Source organism: Nicotiana tomentosiformis, chromosome 9, assembly GCF_000390325.3.
Source record: "Nicotiana tomentosiformis chromosome 9, ASM39032v3, whole genome shotgun sequence".
Classification (NCBI taxonomy): domain Eukaryota; kingdom Viridiplantae; phylum Streptophyta; class Magnoliopsida; order Solanales; family Solanaceae; genus Nicotiana; species Nicotiana tomentosiformis.
Window position 1 is genome coordinate 65,375,634 of NC_090820.1, and position 16,397 is coordinate 65,392,030.

General features: G+C 40.2%; 1 protein-coding gene across 1 annotated transcript; it reads left to right on the plus strand.

Moving 5' to 3' along the window:
- The first annotated feature begins 7,011 nt into the window (after window positions 1-7,011).
- On the plus strand, window positions 7,012-8,873 carry LOC138898906 (uncharacterized). The gene is made up of 3 exons (XM_070185014.1): window positions 7,012-7,201; window positions 7,300-7,637; window positions 8,808-8,873. The coding sequence occupies exons 1-3, from the start codon at window positions 7,012-7,014 to the stop codon at window positions 8,871-8,873; spliced, it is 594 nt and encodes a 197-aa protein (XP_070041115.1).
- The last annotated feature ends 7,524 nt before the right edge of the window (window positions 8,874-16,397 follow it).

Sequence of the window (16,397 nt, forward strand, 5' to 3'; positions counted from 1 at the left end):
TGACACATAACAATAAGTGGAACTAGTGTCAAATAATACTGAAGCATCAATGTGGCACACTAAAATAATACATGTGATCACCGCATCTAAAGTAACTGTCTTTGGCTTGTCCGGGAATGTATAACAACGGGTACGTCCTCCACCTGACTAATCTCCCCATCTAGAACGGCCTCGAATAGACTAGGATCTACAACTAGATGGTTGTACGGGTCGTGTAGTTGTTGGCACCAGAATCATAGACTGGGCACCTTCGTGTGGTATATTGCTCAGAAGCCTACGACAATCCCTCTTGATATAACACAGGTCTCCACACTCAAAGCAACCCCTCCTCTAGTGAGGCTTCTGGCTTTATCACTGCCCCTGAGAACCTAAATCTGCCCGAGGAACCTTGAACTAATGGAGCACGGTATGAACTATGTGCTGGTAGTGCACTAAACGATGACTAGCCTAGGCGAGAACTGTATGAACCATGGCTGATTGAAGAACCATGATGGCCCTAATGGGATGACTGAACAGGCCTGAAAGGAAGGCCTCTGCTGTGATGTCTGTGGCCTTTAATATAAGGCACCACCAAAAACTACCTGAACCACCGGACCTCTTAGCATCGTGATCCTCTCTCTCCTGCCTACGGATACGCTCTAAGCACTTGGCAATCTCCACAACCTGATTAAAATCAAAGTAGTATAAATCTCGGCCTCTCAGACCATCCCATACCGGATACCAAAATGGAGGCCCTCAATAAACTTTCTAACTCTCTCCCTCTCAGTAGGGATCAATAACACAGCATGACATGCCAGTTCTATCAACCTCATCTCATACTGAGTCACGATCATACCCTCTTGGCGTAGATGCTTGAACTCATTGTGCAGCTCATCCCTGCGAGTCTGTGAAATAAACTTCTCCAAGAAGAGAAATTAGATCTGAGACCATATGAGTGGTGCTGCGCTAGCTGGCCTACTCAACTTGTAGGCATATCACCATCTATAGGCTAGACATGTCAGCTAAAAATTGACGAATTCACCCCCTAGACCAAAACTATACAGAACCCAGTGACGTTGATCTAGAAGACCTTGTTGTAAGGCCCCGTAAAAGTTTACCAAGAACTCGAGGTTTTGTGGTGTCGAGGTAGGATAACGTGTTAGAAGAGTATAGAAAATTATTGTCGCGATACAGATTTTTGGACTTGCAGTGCATCGAGGAGTTGGTGGGAGAAGTTTTGCAGAAATAGGCACTTATGCAGTCAGCTTTGCGACCGCAGACCTGTTCTGCTGGCCGCATATATGTCGCAGAGTGAAACAAGAGAAGCTCAATTTTGGAGGCTATTTCGCGGTCCAGTATGACTTTCTTAAGGAAGGTTTTCTTAAGGAAGGTTTCGCGGTCCATTATGTTACCGCATAACTGCTATGTGGACCGCAGATCGCCCGAAGACTTGAGAAGGACAACCCAATTTTTGGGAACCATTTTGCGGTCCGGGCTACGATCGAATACCCGGTTTGGAGGGTCAAGTCTTTGGAAATATTTACCCGACCCCATTTTTATAAAAAGACTTAAGGGGTTATTTTGGCTGGTTTCAACGGTTGTTTTAGAGAGAGAGAGGAGTATTTTAGAGAGGGAGGAAGAAGCCCCAACTATTTCGCTCATCAATTATTGCCTCATTTTGAAGATTCAAGGAAGCCACTCACTAGGCCATTAATTATCCGGGTAAGTCTTCGTCCTAAGCTTTCATGCAATTGTTATGGCTTTAAGTAAGTTGTAAAGTGGGAGAATGGGCCATGCATGTGCCAATAGGAGGTGGTATGTGGTATTGTTTAACTATTACGGGTAGATTCTTGTTGAGATTGGTTGGGGGAGGAAGGTATTTCCATTGTAGAGCTTTGTAGTCAGTTTTGCATAATAGGTGTCCGACAAAATTCCCAAGAGCCTTATACCATGAGAATCCTTCAAATTATGATTCGATTTTATCATCTTCCTATAGGTTGAAATTGCTAGGAGTATTGAAGCGTTATAGTAATTCTAAGGAAAAGCTCAAACAAGGTGTGTTGGTTAAACTCTTTCCGTAGAATCTGATTTTGCAAAATCCACGTAAACTTTGATTATGGTTTGATAAAGTTCTTATTTCCATCATTGGTGTCTGCTTCTATGGTTAGCTGGTCCAAATGCCTAAAATTTCGTTCATGTTCCACTTGTATAATGCTATGCTCCTCTTTTATGCTTATCCCCAATGTTTTTTGATTTCTTACATGCCTATGAGCTAAAGAAATGATTTTTCTCAATGTTTCGAACATCCTTAAATGTTTTAAGATGATCCTTGAAAAGAAATGAAAGTATGAATTGTAAAATGCGGCCATCGTGCCAAGAATGATGATTTACATATGAGGCCAAGAGTGCCACTGAAAATTAAAGAAGGTATGAAAGGCTATGAAAAAGTACATGATCCTTTTATGATAAATGCTTTTTGGGAGTATTGTTAGGCCACCGAGGAAGGCTGGATCATAAATATTCAAGCCTGAAACTACACGTGCCGGTGTAGGGATTGATTAAGGGATAAAGTCCTATCATGTTATATTGAGGTCATTCCCTTTAATTGTGATGATTTGATATCTAGAAAACACCATGTCGACCCACACGATATTGTGCTGAGACGGCTTATCCGATCGGGCAGAGATCGGATGCTATACCGCTCACATGGTGGTTTTGTGTTTCTATGTCCAACCTCATACTTTTGGGTGAGACGGCTTTGCCGATTGGGCAAATATCGGACTCCATACCATAAGCATGGTGGTGTATCGGTACTAAAGATCTCCCAACCTAAAATATTGATATTTTACTTAAAGATTTACCTTACCCTTGACTTGGTACTTTAATATTGCTCGGTTTTCTCATTTATTTCGTGTTTTCTCCTTGTGTTGTTACTCCATTCATTGAGAGGGTGTTTAGCTTTACATATCAGTACTATTGCATATGTACTAACGTCCATTTTGCCAGGGATGCTGTATCTTTAATAGATGTAGGTGTTTTCACAGCATGCAGCATCGATCATTGCTAGCGGTACACCCACTTCTCAGCTGACTTGGTGAGCCCCACTTCCTCTCGGGGCCTTGTGTCTTTTGATCCTTGTACATAAGTGTTTTGAGGTATAGCCGGGGCCTTGTCACTAGCTCTTTCATATTGCTCTTCTATTCCATTTAGAGGCTCCGTAGACATAGTGTGGGTGGTATTTTGATTTGGGGAAAATGACTCTAAATGTTGTAGTTACCGTATGTTCCACTTTTTAATATGAACGTGTACTCTTTTGGAAATTGTAAATGAATCCGTTTAAGTAATGAAAGATGATGTTGCATACTTTATCCTCTTCACATGTCTATATCATGTTACTGATTTTCAAATACTTCTTGGGCAAGGTTGGGTAGAAGGCAACAAGTAGGATTGCTTGACTGGGATATCTCGGTTGAGCACCAGTCGCGCTCCCCAAGGTCGGGGCATGAAAAGCTTAGTATCAGAGACTAAGGTTTAAAACTGTCCTAGGATGTCTTGGAGCCGTGTCTAGTAGAGTCCTTCTTATCGGTGTGCTATTGTCACATCTCGACCTCGGGGAGAACGATTGGCACTCAACTGAGATACCTCGGTCAAGCCAGCCTACTTGATGCCTTTCACCCAACTTTACCCATGAATGATATAAGAATCAGTAACAAGAGACAGACATAAGAAGAGCAAAGTGTTCCACATTCTTCTTCCATTACTGAAAGGATATTCATTTACAATTTTCAAAATATTACAAGTTCATAGCTATGAGGGAAAACATATTCAACAAATACCAACACTTCTAGTTCGTTACCCAACATCGAAAACCACACACGACATGTCTACAGAGCCTCTAAGTACAACAAAAGAGTAGTATGGAAGTGCCGGCGACAAGGCCCCGACTATACCTCAAAACCCAAAGTACAATGTCAAGTGACATAAGGTACGGAACATAATAGGGCTCACAAAAACCTGCTAAATAGAGGGTAACTGCTAATGAGGATCAAGGTTGCCCGCTGATGAACCACCTGCATCCATTGAAGATGCAGCGCCCGGCAAAAGGGACGTTAGTACATATGGAATAGTACTAGTATGTAAAGCTAAATGCCCTCTTTCGAAATAGAATGTGAATATAAGATGGGGGAAAACCATAAAAGCAGCAAGTAACAATCGATGATATCTAAATGCCAAGTTAAAACATAACAATTTTCAATATACAAAAATAATATTATTTTTGGTTAGGAGATCATTAGCCTCCGATCATCACACCATATACGAGGCATGGAGTCCGATCACAAACTCGATCAGCTGAGTCATCTCTCCACGAACAATGTGGATTGACATGGTGATGCGAAGAAAAGGGTGTTACCAAGATTAAGAACCACCATGCGCGCGACATGGCATTCGATCACCACATGATCGGCTAGGTCGTCTCCCCACATATGTCGTGTGAGTCGACATCAAATCCAGGGCTATCAACAATCTCATCCCAATCAAGGGGAATAATATCAACACATCAATCTCATCCCAATTAAGGGGAATAATCACAATCCACTCCTACACCGATACGTGTAGTTTCGTGTGTGGGACTTACGACCCACCCTTCCTCGACTCGCTAATGATACTCCCAAAAATATTTTTGTATGCAAAGGAAATAGAAATACAAATGCATAAATATCATAACAGATCACACCATGTACAACTTCATTAGTACTTTCAACCACTCACAACATCATTATTTCATTGGCTCTCTTGGCAATTCATATGATTCTTCGCTCTAGGCACGATGGCCGGAACTCATATTCCACACTTTCATTTCTTTACTTTCAAGTATCATCATCATAAACATCAACATATAGAATATTCCGAAAATCATAACTTTAAGTTCATTTGAAATGAAGGCATTAAACACAATAGATTTCTTTCCAAAGTACGGAGCAAAACGACTTGCATTCACAACACAAGATAAAAAATCATAAATGAGTAATACACCATTTCTATTTAAAATACTTTTCTAAAAAGGCAATGCACAGTTTCAACTCATGGGTAAATAATAACTCAAAATACATTGGAAACTCTTACAAAGGAGATCATGGTGATTTGCGATGGAAACATAAATTCAAATCATATGCTCTAGTTACAATAACCATGGCCACATTTTATGTCTCACTCTCACTTCTTTCACTTCCAAATATCGTCATAGTTTATCAACAATAAGGGCATTTGGAAATAGATATTTGATATGCATATGAGCTATAAGAGTCTTAAGCACATTGGATTTTCTTTCCAAGTTAAGCATAAAGAACTTTCATTTCAAACATGAATTGAAGTTATAACATTTTAATACCTAAACCATAATTGAGCACATTCTCGAAGGAGATCATGATGAGATAAGAGTAATTGGAACACATTTTGAGTATATACATCTTTCAACAGTTCGCTTACTTGGGATAATCGAATTTATTAGGAACGACTCGGAACATGGGAATTAAGAACCTGGGCCAACCATACTTGAAACTTACGGGAACATCATGGAATTCGATTCTAACAGAGGAGTTTACCCAACATACCTTTCTTGAGTTTTCCTTAGATTACTATAGCGTCCCAACACTTCTAGCAATATCAATCTATAGGAAGACAACGAAAATCAGATAATAATTAGAAGGATTCTCATGACATAAGTCTCTTGGGAATTTTGTCAAACACCTATTATGCAAAATCGACTACAAATCTCTACAATGGTAATCCCTTCCTCCCTCAACCAATTTCAACAAGAAACTACCCAAAATAGTTCAACAACTCCACATACTACCTCCTATTGGCATATGCATGGCCTATCTCAACCTCTACATCACACTTACACCCATAACACCTTTCATGAAAGCTTAGGAGAAGGACTTACCCGAATAGATGATGGTCTAATGAGTGGATTCCATGATTCTTCAAGATTGGGGAAGAGTGGATGATTAGAATTGCTAGGTCTTCTCCCTCTCTCTCTAAGATACTCTCACTTCTCTCTAAAACATAAGATTTTGCCTTCAAAATGAGCCCCAAAGACGTTTAATCAAAATAGGATCGGGTTATAGAAATAGAAATGGACCCTCCAAACTCAACTCTGTGGTCGCAGAGTGGACCGTAAAATAGATATGCGGCCCACAAAATGGACCACAAAAATGACCCCAAAAACTGGGTTGGCCTGGATAAGTCTACGGCGGGTCTGCGGTCAACAAACCAGTTATGCGGCCGTAAAATGGACCGTAGAATCACCCTTCAAAATTCTTCATACTAAATCTGCGACGAAAGCGCGGGCCACGAAATAGAAATGCGATCGCATAATGGACCGCATAATGATCTTCAAAATTCAATTATTTTTCTGCACTGTTCCTTGAGTCGAGGGTCTATCGGAAACAACCTCTCTATCTTTATAAGGTAAGGGTAAGGTATGCGTACACACTACCCTCCCCAGACCCCATTTATCGGATTACACTGGGTTCATTGTTGTTGTTTAACTCCGCGATGGTTATGCGGCCCGCGGAATGGATATGCGGTCGTGAATCTAATAGTAGAATTGCCTCCTTCTACAAAACTTTCCACCAACTCCTCAATGCATTCTACCTTCGAATACATTATCCTACCCCGACACCACAAAACCTTAAATTCCTTGGTTAAAATTTTACAGGGCCTTACAGTTGTCGACCACATATATAATTAGGAGGCTACTTGGGCATGTAGGAATGTCACTCTTCTTTGATGTTCTAGATCGTGTGATAGAGCTGATTGTAAGACTGTTTCTTCTTTAACTCGTGCATTGTTCTAATTTTCAGTATATGGCGCCGATGAAGGGCATTATTCAGGGGAGGGTCATCTAGACCGACCCAATAATTTGCTCAGTCTTTAGTCGGTGCACCGCCGTCAGGGCCATCTCAGCAGCAGTGGAGTCGCTTCAGGCCTAGTTAGGGAAACAAGGGATCTTACCAGCAGGGTCAGTCAATGGACTTAGGAGTCTGCTACATGGACCATCCTGTATGCTACGGGTGTGGCCTTATGGGTCATATTTACAGGCATTTTCCTTCATCCTATCAGGGCGGTGGTAAGGGTATGGCACAACCAGCCAGTTCAGTAGCCACCGCTTCCACAACACCTCCTCCGGCTCAGGGTGCTCCAGCACCCACAGGGCGTGGTGCAGCAGGGGTGGTGCACATAGTTTGAGAGGAACCAATAGGTTCTATGCTATGAGGGGTTGCTAGAGTTAAGAGGCTTCTACAGATGTTGTCATAGGTATATTGATTGTCCAATCTTGTGATGTATATGCCCTTATATATCCTGGTTCCACTTTGCCATATGTCACTCCTTATGTTGCTATGGAATTCGGGATAAAACCGGAACAACTTCATGAGTCGTTCTCTATATCTACTCCAGTTGTTGAATGTATTATATTTACATGGGTTTATAGGGATTGTATTGTCACAGTTCACAGTCAAGACACCATAGCTGATCTCATTGAGTTGGTGATGGTAGATATTGATATGATAATGGGGATGGACTGGCTTCACTCATGTTATGCTAAGCTTGATTGCCGAACCAAAACCATTAGGTTTGAATTTCCAAATGAGCCAGTAATTGAGTGGAATGGTGATGATGTTATGCCAAAGGGATTATTTCTTACCTTAAGGTCGCAAATACATGGGAGACTCTATCAAAATTTTTGAATCATGTTGGGTGTTTTAGGCGGACTCTATTCCTCATTCGAGTACGAATGATCCTAAGCACTGAATGATGTAAGGCCCCGTAAAAGTATACCAAGAACTCGGGGTTTTGTGGTGCCGAGGTAGGAAAAAGTGTTAGAATGGTATAGAAAATTCTCACCGCGGTACAGATTTTTGGACTTGCAGTGCATCGAGGAGTTGGTGGGAAATCTTTTACAAAAAAGGCGCTTCTGCGGTCAGCTTCGCGACCTCAGATCTGTCCTGCTGGACGCAGATGTTCCACAAAGTGAAATAGGAGAAGCTCAATTTTGGAGGCTATTTTTCGGTTTAGAATGCGACCACACAACCATTTTGTGGACCGCACTTCTATCGCAGAATCAGCATGAAGATTTTCTTAATGGGGGTTTCGCGGTCCATTATGTGACCGCATAGCTACTCTATGGACCGCAGATCAGCCGTAGACTTGAGCAGGCTAGCTCAACTTTTGGGAACAGTTTTGCAATCCACTCCATGGACCGCATATCCATTTTGCGGTCCGATCTGCAATCACAGACCCGGTTCAGAGGGTTAAGTCTTTGGAAATTTTACCCAACCCAATTTTTATAAAAAGACTTAGGGGGTTACTTTGGCTGGTTTCAACAGTTGTTTTAGAGAGAGAGAGAGAGAGAGAGAGAGAGAGAGAGAGAGAGAGAGAGAGAGGAGTATTTTAGAAAGGGAGGAAGAAGCCCCAACTATTTTGCTCATCAATTATTACCCCATTTTGAATATTCAAGGAAGCCACTCACTAGGCCATCAACTATCCGGGTAAGGCTTTGTCCTAAGCTTTCATGCAATTGTTATAGGTTTAAGTAATCTGTGAAGTGGGAGAATGGGCCATGCATGTGCCAATAGGAGGTGGTATGTGGGGTTGTTGAACTATTATGGGTAGATTCTTATTGAGATTGGTTGGGGGGGAGGAAGGGATTGCCATTGTAGAGCTTTGTCGTCAATTTTGCATAGTAGGTGTCTCATGAAATTCCCAAGAGCCTTATACCATGAGAATCCTTCAAATTATGATTCGATTTTATCATCTTCTTATAGATTGAAATTGCTAGGAGTATTGAAATTGCTAGGAGTATTGGAGCTCAAACAGGGTATGATGGCTAAACTCTTTTCATAGAATCAAATTCCTGAAAATCCTCGTAAACTTAGATTATGGTTTTATCAAGTTCCTATTTCCGTCATTATTGTTTGCTTCTATGGTTAGCAGGTCCAAATGCCTATAATTTGGTTCATGTTCTAATTGTAGAACTCTATGCTCCTCTTTTATGTTTATCCCCAATGTGTTTTGATTTCTTATATGTCTATGAGCTGAAGATATTATTTTTCTCAATGTTTCGAATATCCTTAAATGTTTTAAGATGATCCTTGAAAGGAAATGAAAGAATGAAAGTATGAATTGTGAAATGCGGGCATCGTGCCAAGAATGATGATTTACATATGAGGCTAAGAGTGCCACTGAAAATGAAAGAAGGTATGTAAGGCTATGAAAATGTGCAAGATCCTTTTATGATAAATGCTTTTGTGGAGTATTGTTAGGCCACCAAGGAAGTTTGGGTCATAAATACCCAAGCCTGAAACTACACATGTTGGTGTAGGGATTGATTGAGGGATAAATGACCATTATGTTATATTGAGGGCATTCCCCTTAATTGTCATGAGTTTATAGCTTACAAAGACCATGTTGGCCCATACAACATTGTGGTGAGACAGGTTAGCCGATCGGGCAGATATCGGACACTATGTCGCGCACATGGTGGTATTGTGTTTCTATGCCCAACTTCATACTTTGGGTTGAGATAGCTTAGCCGATCGGGAAGAGATCAGACTCTATTCCATACGAATGGTGGTGTATCAGTACTAAAGATCTCCCAACCTAAATTATTGATATTTTACTTGAAGATTTACCTTACTCTTGACTTGGTACTTTAATATTGCTTAGTTTTCTCATTTATTTCATGTTCTTTCCTTGTTTTGTTACTCCATTCATTGAGAGGGTGTTTTTCTTTACATACCATTAGTATTCCATATGTGCTAACGTCCCTTTTTCTGGGGACGCTGCATCTTTAATAGATGCAGCTGGTTCCACAGTAGGCGGCATCTATCATTGCTAGTGGTACTGTCACGACCCAAACCGATGGGCCGTGATGGGCACCTGGTGCCTTACCCAACCGAGTACCAACTTAACATATCTTTTTTATCATACCATCATGGATAAATGGTCTAAAAGGGCCGTCATGATATAACCAAAATAAAACATAAGGGAATACTCGATATATGACGACCCAACATGGAATACAAACTTATACATGTGACGTACAGGCCTATAAGACTAAAATGATCACTTATACACTCAAAACATAGGCCGCCAAGGCTAGACAATCTTTCATATATATGACATTTGTCTATAAGCCTCTAAGAGTACATAAATATCATAAAGGTCGGGACAAGGCCCCTCCATACCAATCATTACATGTCCAAAGCATACCGACCAAATAGGCAACTCCGGAGCAAGTGGAGTGTGCCAATACCTTCTGCTGAGCTGATAGCCTACTAGGAGGACTGTCAACATGTATATCGGGACTTGTGGCCATGAAACAAGGCATCCCCAGGCAAAAGGGACGTCAGTACAAATAAAGTACCGAGTATGAAAGGCAGTATATAAAACACATAAAAGAAACAAGGAGTAAAGGACTCAACCTGTAAGTTTGAATACCTCTCTGAATCTTGAAACATTTTTAGTGTCATGCATATGCGTATAAATATCATATCATGCATGGTTATATGTGTACATGACATCATCAAGCCTCTGAGGGCATCCCATCATATCATCTCGGCCTCAGTGGCCGAAATCATTAACGTATACCAGCTGATCAGGTGGTGGTGCATATATAACATTGTAACCTTTACCCATACCCCATTTACATATAATATATGTGTATATAATTCCATTTGGTCATGGGTCAATGTACATGTATAAATGAATGCAATGCATAATGAAGTAAGTCAATAAGATCTTTCGAAATGTCATAAGATTATTATGCCTTCGGTTAATATCATGAAATAAACTTTATCAACTTACGTATTTTCTGAGACCCATGAACAGACAATATAATAATAGGTCACATGGGGAATCAAAAACATAGGCAGCCCTAGTACTTCTAAGAATAGAGTCATTTGTGAAAGTTGCACGTTTGCTCGTTTCTCTTGTATCATATGAATTATGCCAAAAGAAAAGAAGGGATAACATTAACATACCTTTGTCATCTACTTAATCTCATGGTGTTGGTTTAACCCGTTAATTCTTCAATCTACAACAACGATATGGAAGCATTGTGAAGCTTACAGAAGCTAGAATTCAACACAAATGAGAGACTAGCTCGTCTACGAGTAATTGGACAGCACATCCCCTTATTCTTTTCTTTTCCTCAAATCAAAAAATAAGATCAACATTCCTAGAATGTCAACAAACATATTACATCAATATCCCACCTTAAAATCCATCGCAATACATCACCAAAATAGTCCACACAATCTCACACAACAACCCAGTGCTACTTTGCACTTTTCCATCCCTAAAATTTAGTTAGAACTTGAATACACTTCAATACTGACAACTACAATATACTCAGGTTATACATACTGATTTTAAAGCCAGAACACAACATAAAAACAAACTCACATCATTCCACAAATTACAACAACTCAAAATTGATTTTTAGATTATTATTTCATAAATTCTTACTCTCACAACTTAGTTAAGGCACCAATAATCTTAGAAACAACATGTACAAGACAATATTCACATGTTATAGCCATATAATAACATGAAACAACTCCAGGCAGTCCATAACACCACAACAACTTCAACTCAATTTTCAGCCCCTACTTCACTAGTCCTTCACCAAACAACCTAGCTAGAACTTAGATAAACTCAGATAAATGAAGAAGAGATGATTTTCTTGCCTAGATCAGATCTTGTAGGGATGAAATAATGGTAGTATCTTTCCCTTGATGACCATTAACTTGCTTCACTTCAGATCCTTCAAGATTGGAGATTACCCTTTTAACTTGAATTGAAAGAAGAAGAAGATTATCGGCAACTTCTTGAGGGTTTGGAGTAGATCAATTTGGGAGAGAATTTCGTGGCTCTCTTTATGTTTCTACTACTTGGCTAAAAAGTCCCTCTTGTCTAACATACACATGTCCATTTAGGTGGAATAATTTGGGCCTTCCCTTTTTGCAAGTAGGTGACCCACCTACTTGTCACATGCTTGGTTACTTAATAGGTGTCATGTGTTGTCCTTATTCACTTATACACTTGTCTTGTCCTCATTTAATAATCATGGCACGTGTTAAGTAGCTCAAGCTAGTAGGACGGGTAAGCAAGTAGCTCAAGCAAGTATCCCGGTAAACAAGCAACTCAATTTTATGTATGCATTATCTCATTTATTTTTTCCAAGTCCCATTCATCTTAAATTACTTACAACTTCGATAAACCTTCCTTAGTCTTGTAAAAGGATTTTATTATTTTTGAGCTTACATTACATAATCTTATAATGACAGTGACGTCCAAAGTACGGGGTGTAACATCCTTCCCCCTTTAGAAACATTCGTCCCCGAATGTTAACTCTTAAAGACTTGAGAAAATGAGGCATAACATCAATAAATTACTTTATATATTTTCAAAGAGGATCTCATTTCCTAGCTTACATCAATGGTCTTACGACGTACAATCACGTACGAAAATATAGGATGTAACAGGTACACCATCTTCTCAGCTAACTTGGTGAGCCCCACTTCCTCTCAGGGCCTTGTGTCTTTTGATCCTTGTACATAAGTGTTTTGAGGTATATCCAGGGCCTTGTCACCGGCACTTTAATATTGCTCTTTTGTTCCATTTAGAGGCTCCGTAGACATAGTGTGGGCGGTATTTTGATTTGGGGAGACTGACTTTAAATGTTGTAGTTACCGGATGTTCAACTTTATAATATGAATGAGTAATCTTTTGGAAATTGTAAATGAACCCCTTTAAGTAATGAAAGATGATGTTGCATACTTTATCCTCTTCACATGTCTATCTCTTGTTATTGATTTTCAAATAATTCTTGGGTAAGGTTGTGTAGAAGGCATCAAGTAGGCTTGCTTGACTAGGATATCTAGGTTGAGCGGCGGAGACTTATGCATCCTTAGTAGGATCTCTACTGAAGTGGGGAGGATGAAGTCTCTGAAATCTCTCCAGCCTCTTCTGCTCCTCAATAGTTAAAGCTTGCCTAATCTCGGGTTGAATTTCAATGACTAGCTGCACCGACAGAATCACTAGTGTCTTATAACCATGAACTAGTTGCTCTAGTGTGCGTGCAATGGGAGTATGAGTTCGACCCCAACCTATGAGGTAGCTGGTGCAACGGGGATCATACCCGCCTGAGTCAAACTTTCATACACGCTTAGGATTTGAACCAAATTCTCTTGGAATCCGGGTGTAGCAATAGGTCCTTCAGGTTCCTGAGTTGGTCCCACAGGCTCAACATGATCAGGAATCTACTTATCAACGAGAGATATTGGTGGCTCCATAATGGCTACTCTAGTAGGGCCTCTAACTGCAACGCGTGCTCCACCCCCGCCTTTTGCTCGACCCCAGCCTCTCACGGCTCTGGCCTGGGGTACTGGCGCCTGCTCAGCTACTCTAGAAGAATGTGTCCTCACCATCTATGAGAGAATGGAAGAGCAAAGATTCAAATTTCAGAATAAACAAATCTGCATAATAGAGAATGAAATTTGTAACAGCGCCATAGCCACTCAAAGATAAGTACAGACGTCTCTATACCAGTCTGCAAGACTCTACTAGACTTGCTCGTGACTCGTGAGACGTAAGTAACCTAAGGCTCTGATACCAAGCCGTTATGACCCAAAACAACTACTGATCATGATGGAGACTAACCCACTTGCTTGGCAAGTCAACTATATAACAACAGCAAAAAATAAAAACAATACATAAATAAATGAGTCTAAAAGTCGAATAAGCATAGCTAAATACCAAACAAATACAACAAATCCCCAAAAACTAGTAACATTTAAGTAATGAGCTATAACATAAGAATACAAGTCTGCTAATACAATACGTTGTCTGAAACAATAACCGTAATGAAAGGATAGAGAGAGACGCTAGGGACCGCGATCAGGATGCAGCTCTACCTTGGATCTCCACAGCAACAACTATAGCTCCCAATACTCAGCTGGGTCCAACTCCTGAATCTGCACAATTAAGTGCAGAGTGTAGTGTGAGTACAACCAACCCTATGCACTCAGTAAGTATCATGACTAACCTCGACGAGATAGTGGCGAGAGTGGTCAATGCTACTCACTATCAAACCTATATTGTTCATGATATATATATATATATATATATATATATATATATATATATATATAACACAGTAACAATACAAAAATCTAAGCACAAGGTACAAATAAGACGAGCGGTGCACATATAGAAGATATGCACAACCATCGTAATCAAACTAACAATTCAGCATACAGGAAAAATATGAAAGAATAACATGTCAAGTTACATAGATTTGACATATAAAGAAGAAATGTACTGTGAATCATTTCATCCACCAAATCTGCAATAGAGAAAATATGCATAAAAGGCATGTATACATTATGAGGCTAGCATAAAGAAGATATGCGATAAAACATGTATACATCCAAGAAGCTTGCATACAGAGAAGATACACAATGTCCAAACACTGATCAGTTTCCACAATCCGCGTGTATGTCATCAAGGAGAAACATGAGAGGACGACCCTAGGAGGATGGGTCCACCTAGACTCAAGATCCTTTCTACTACCTTAGCCCGCAAGCCTTAGAACCAAATTCCAAAATCCAAAATTTCCTATAAGGTCTGATTTTTTGCATACATACACTGTATCAATCTCCACAAGATGTACCAAATCATAATCACACACCCATTTCGTAACCACACGATGTAACGCATCGCTCAAATGCCCATAGTAGTATCATCCAACCAAAATAGCTGCAAGTTTTCTAAATCCGGTACCGGTAATACACCTCCTAACACATGAAATCCATGTTCCAACCCTTGCAACACTGCAATGAAGAAAAGGACATATAGAATCTCATAACCACCTGTCAATTCAATAAAACATGGAGTTCCGCCGTTTGACTTGAACCATTACCGCATTCTGAACTAATTAGAGAAATTTACCTCCAAGCATACATTATACAAATCTCATTTCACTGATTCCAGGTACAACAACTTTGTCTCACTGAGTACAAGTTGCTCGGCTGATAAGACACAATAGATACGATCTAAAATCTCACACGACACAATCTGTGCGCCCAATAAACCACAACTCGAATATGGTCAATAAGGAAAGGAAACTCAGGTACAGGTCTACCTAGCACGCATAACAAACATAACAACCAAACAAAATGCTATGAACCTATCCCTTAGAGAAGAAGTAAAACACTCAAAATAGTATAAGGAATCGTACCCAACATCTCTCTATTGCGGCGCGCAACCCGATCCACACATAATACCAGTGGCGGCGTGCCACCCGATCCACATATAACAATCTGCATAGGAATACCCATCGAGCTAATATGCTCATACTCACTATACACACATATATCCGCCACAAGCACACCAAATGCATAAACATAACCCTGGGAGATGGACAGCATCATGCGCTACAAAGGGCCTAGCACGACTAAGGTGCAATAAACAACCAGCATCCCGAGAGCCCCCTCGCTCATATAACACCACAAGCATACACATGACCAGAACACGCATGTGAATTATCAAGCCGACTCACAACCCACATGGAATAAAAGTGTAACACATCAAATACATGACGACAAGAATAACATCCACCAAGCGCGAAGACTCATCCATAGACAAATGTTGTGTTGTATAAACATATTCAATCTGGTGTAGGATATATCTTTATATTAGGCCCGCCAATGGACCTCTAAACAGATTCTGAACATCTCAAAATAGGTACGTATTCTTTCAAGATCCACCATGACCCTATTCATGACACATACAAACAATCGTCAAATCCTAAACAAACTTCCACAGTTTGCAACCACAGGAATAGTGCGTTTCTCATACATAAACTCTCAAATCCGCGACAATAACAAAATCCCTGTTACCTGACCTCAATCTTTACTACTCAAATGATCGATACGTCACACCTACATAATCATCCCACAACCCTCCGCACCAAGTGACAAAATCTAAACATTAGCAGCTACTAATTGTGCCATTTCTGTAGTACCAATCAAGAACCTGCAATCAATTCACAGTGTCTCTTCCATAGAAAATCATTCTCAGGCGACACTACAATAGCGAATAGCGCCAGTATACTCTAAACATCTAAAATCTTCCCCCTGCTCCTCCGAGCTCGTGACATCCCTATCAAAACTGAACTGCAACCTTGATCTTTCGATTCCAATTTCACACTGGTCACTGCCCTATCATGCTATTACGTGAGAGTACAAGAATTTTGTCATAACTCTTGAACCACTAGTAGAATAAATACTTCATAGTCTACAAAAACTTTCACTTAACTCATTTTAGAAGAAGAATCGCAACACGCAACC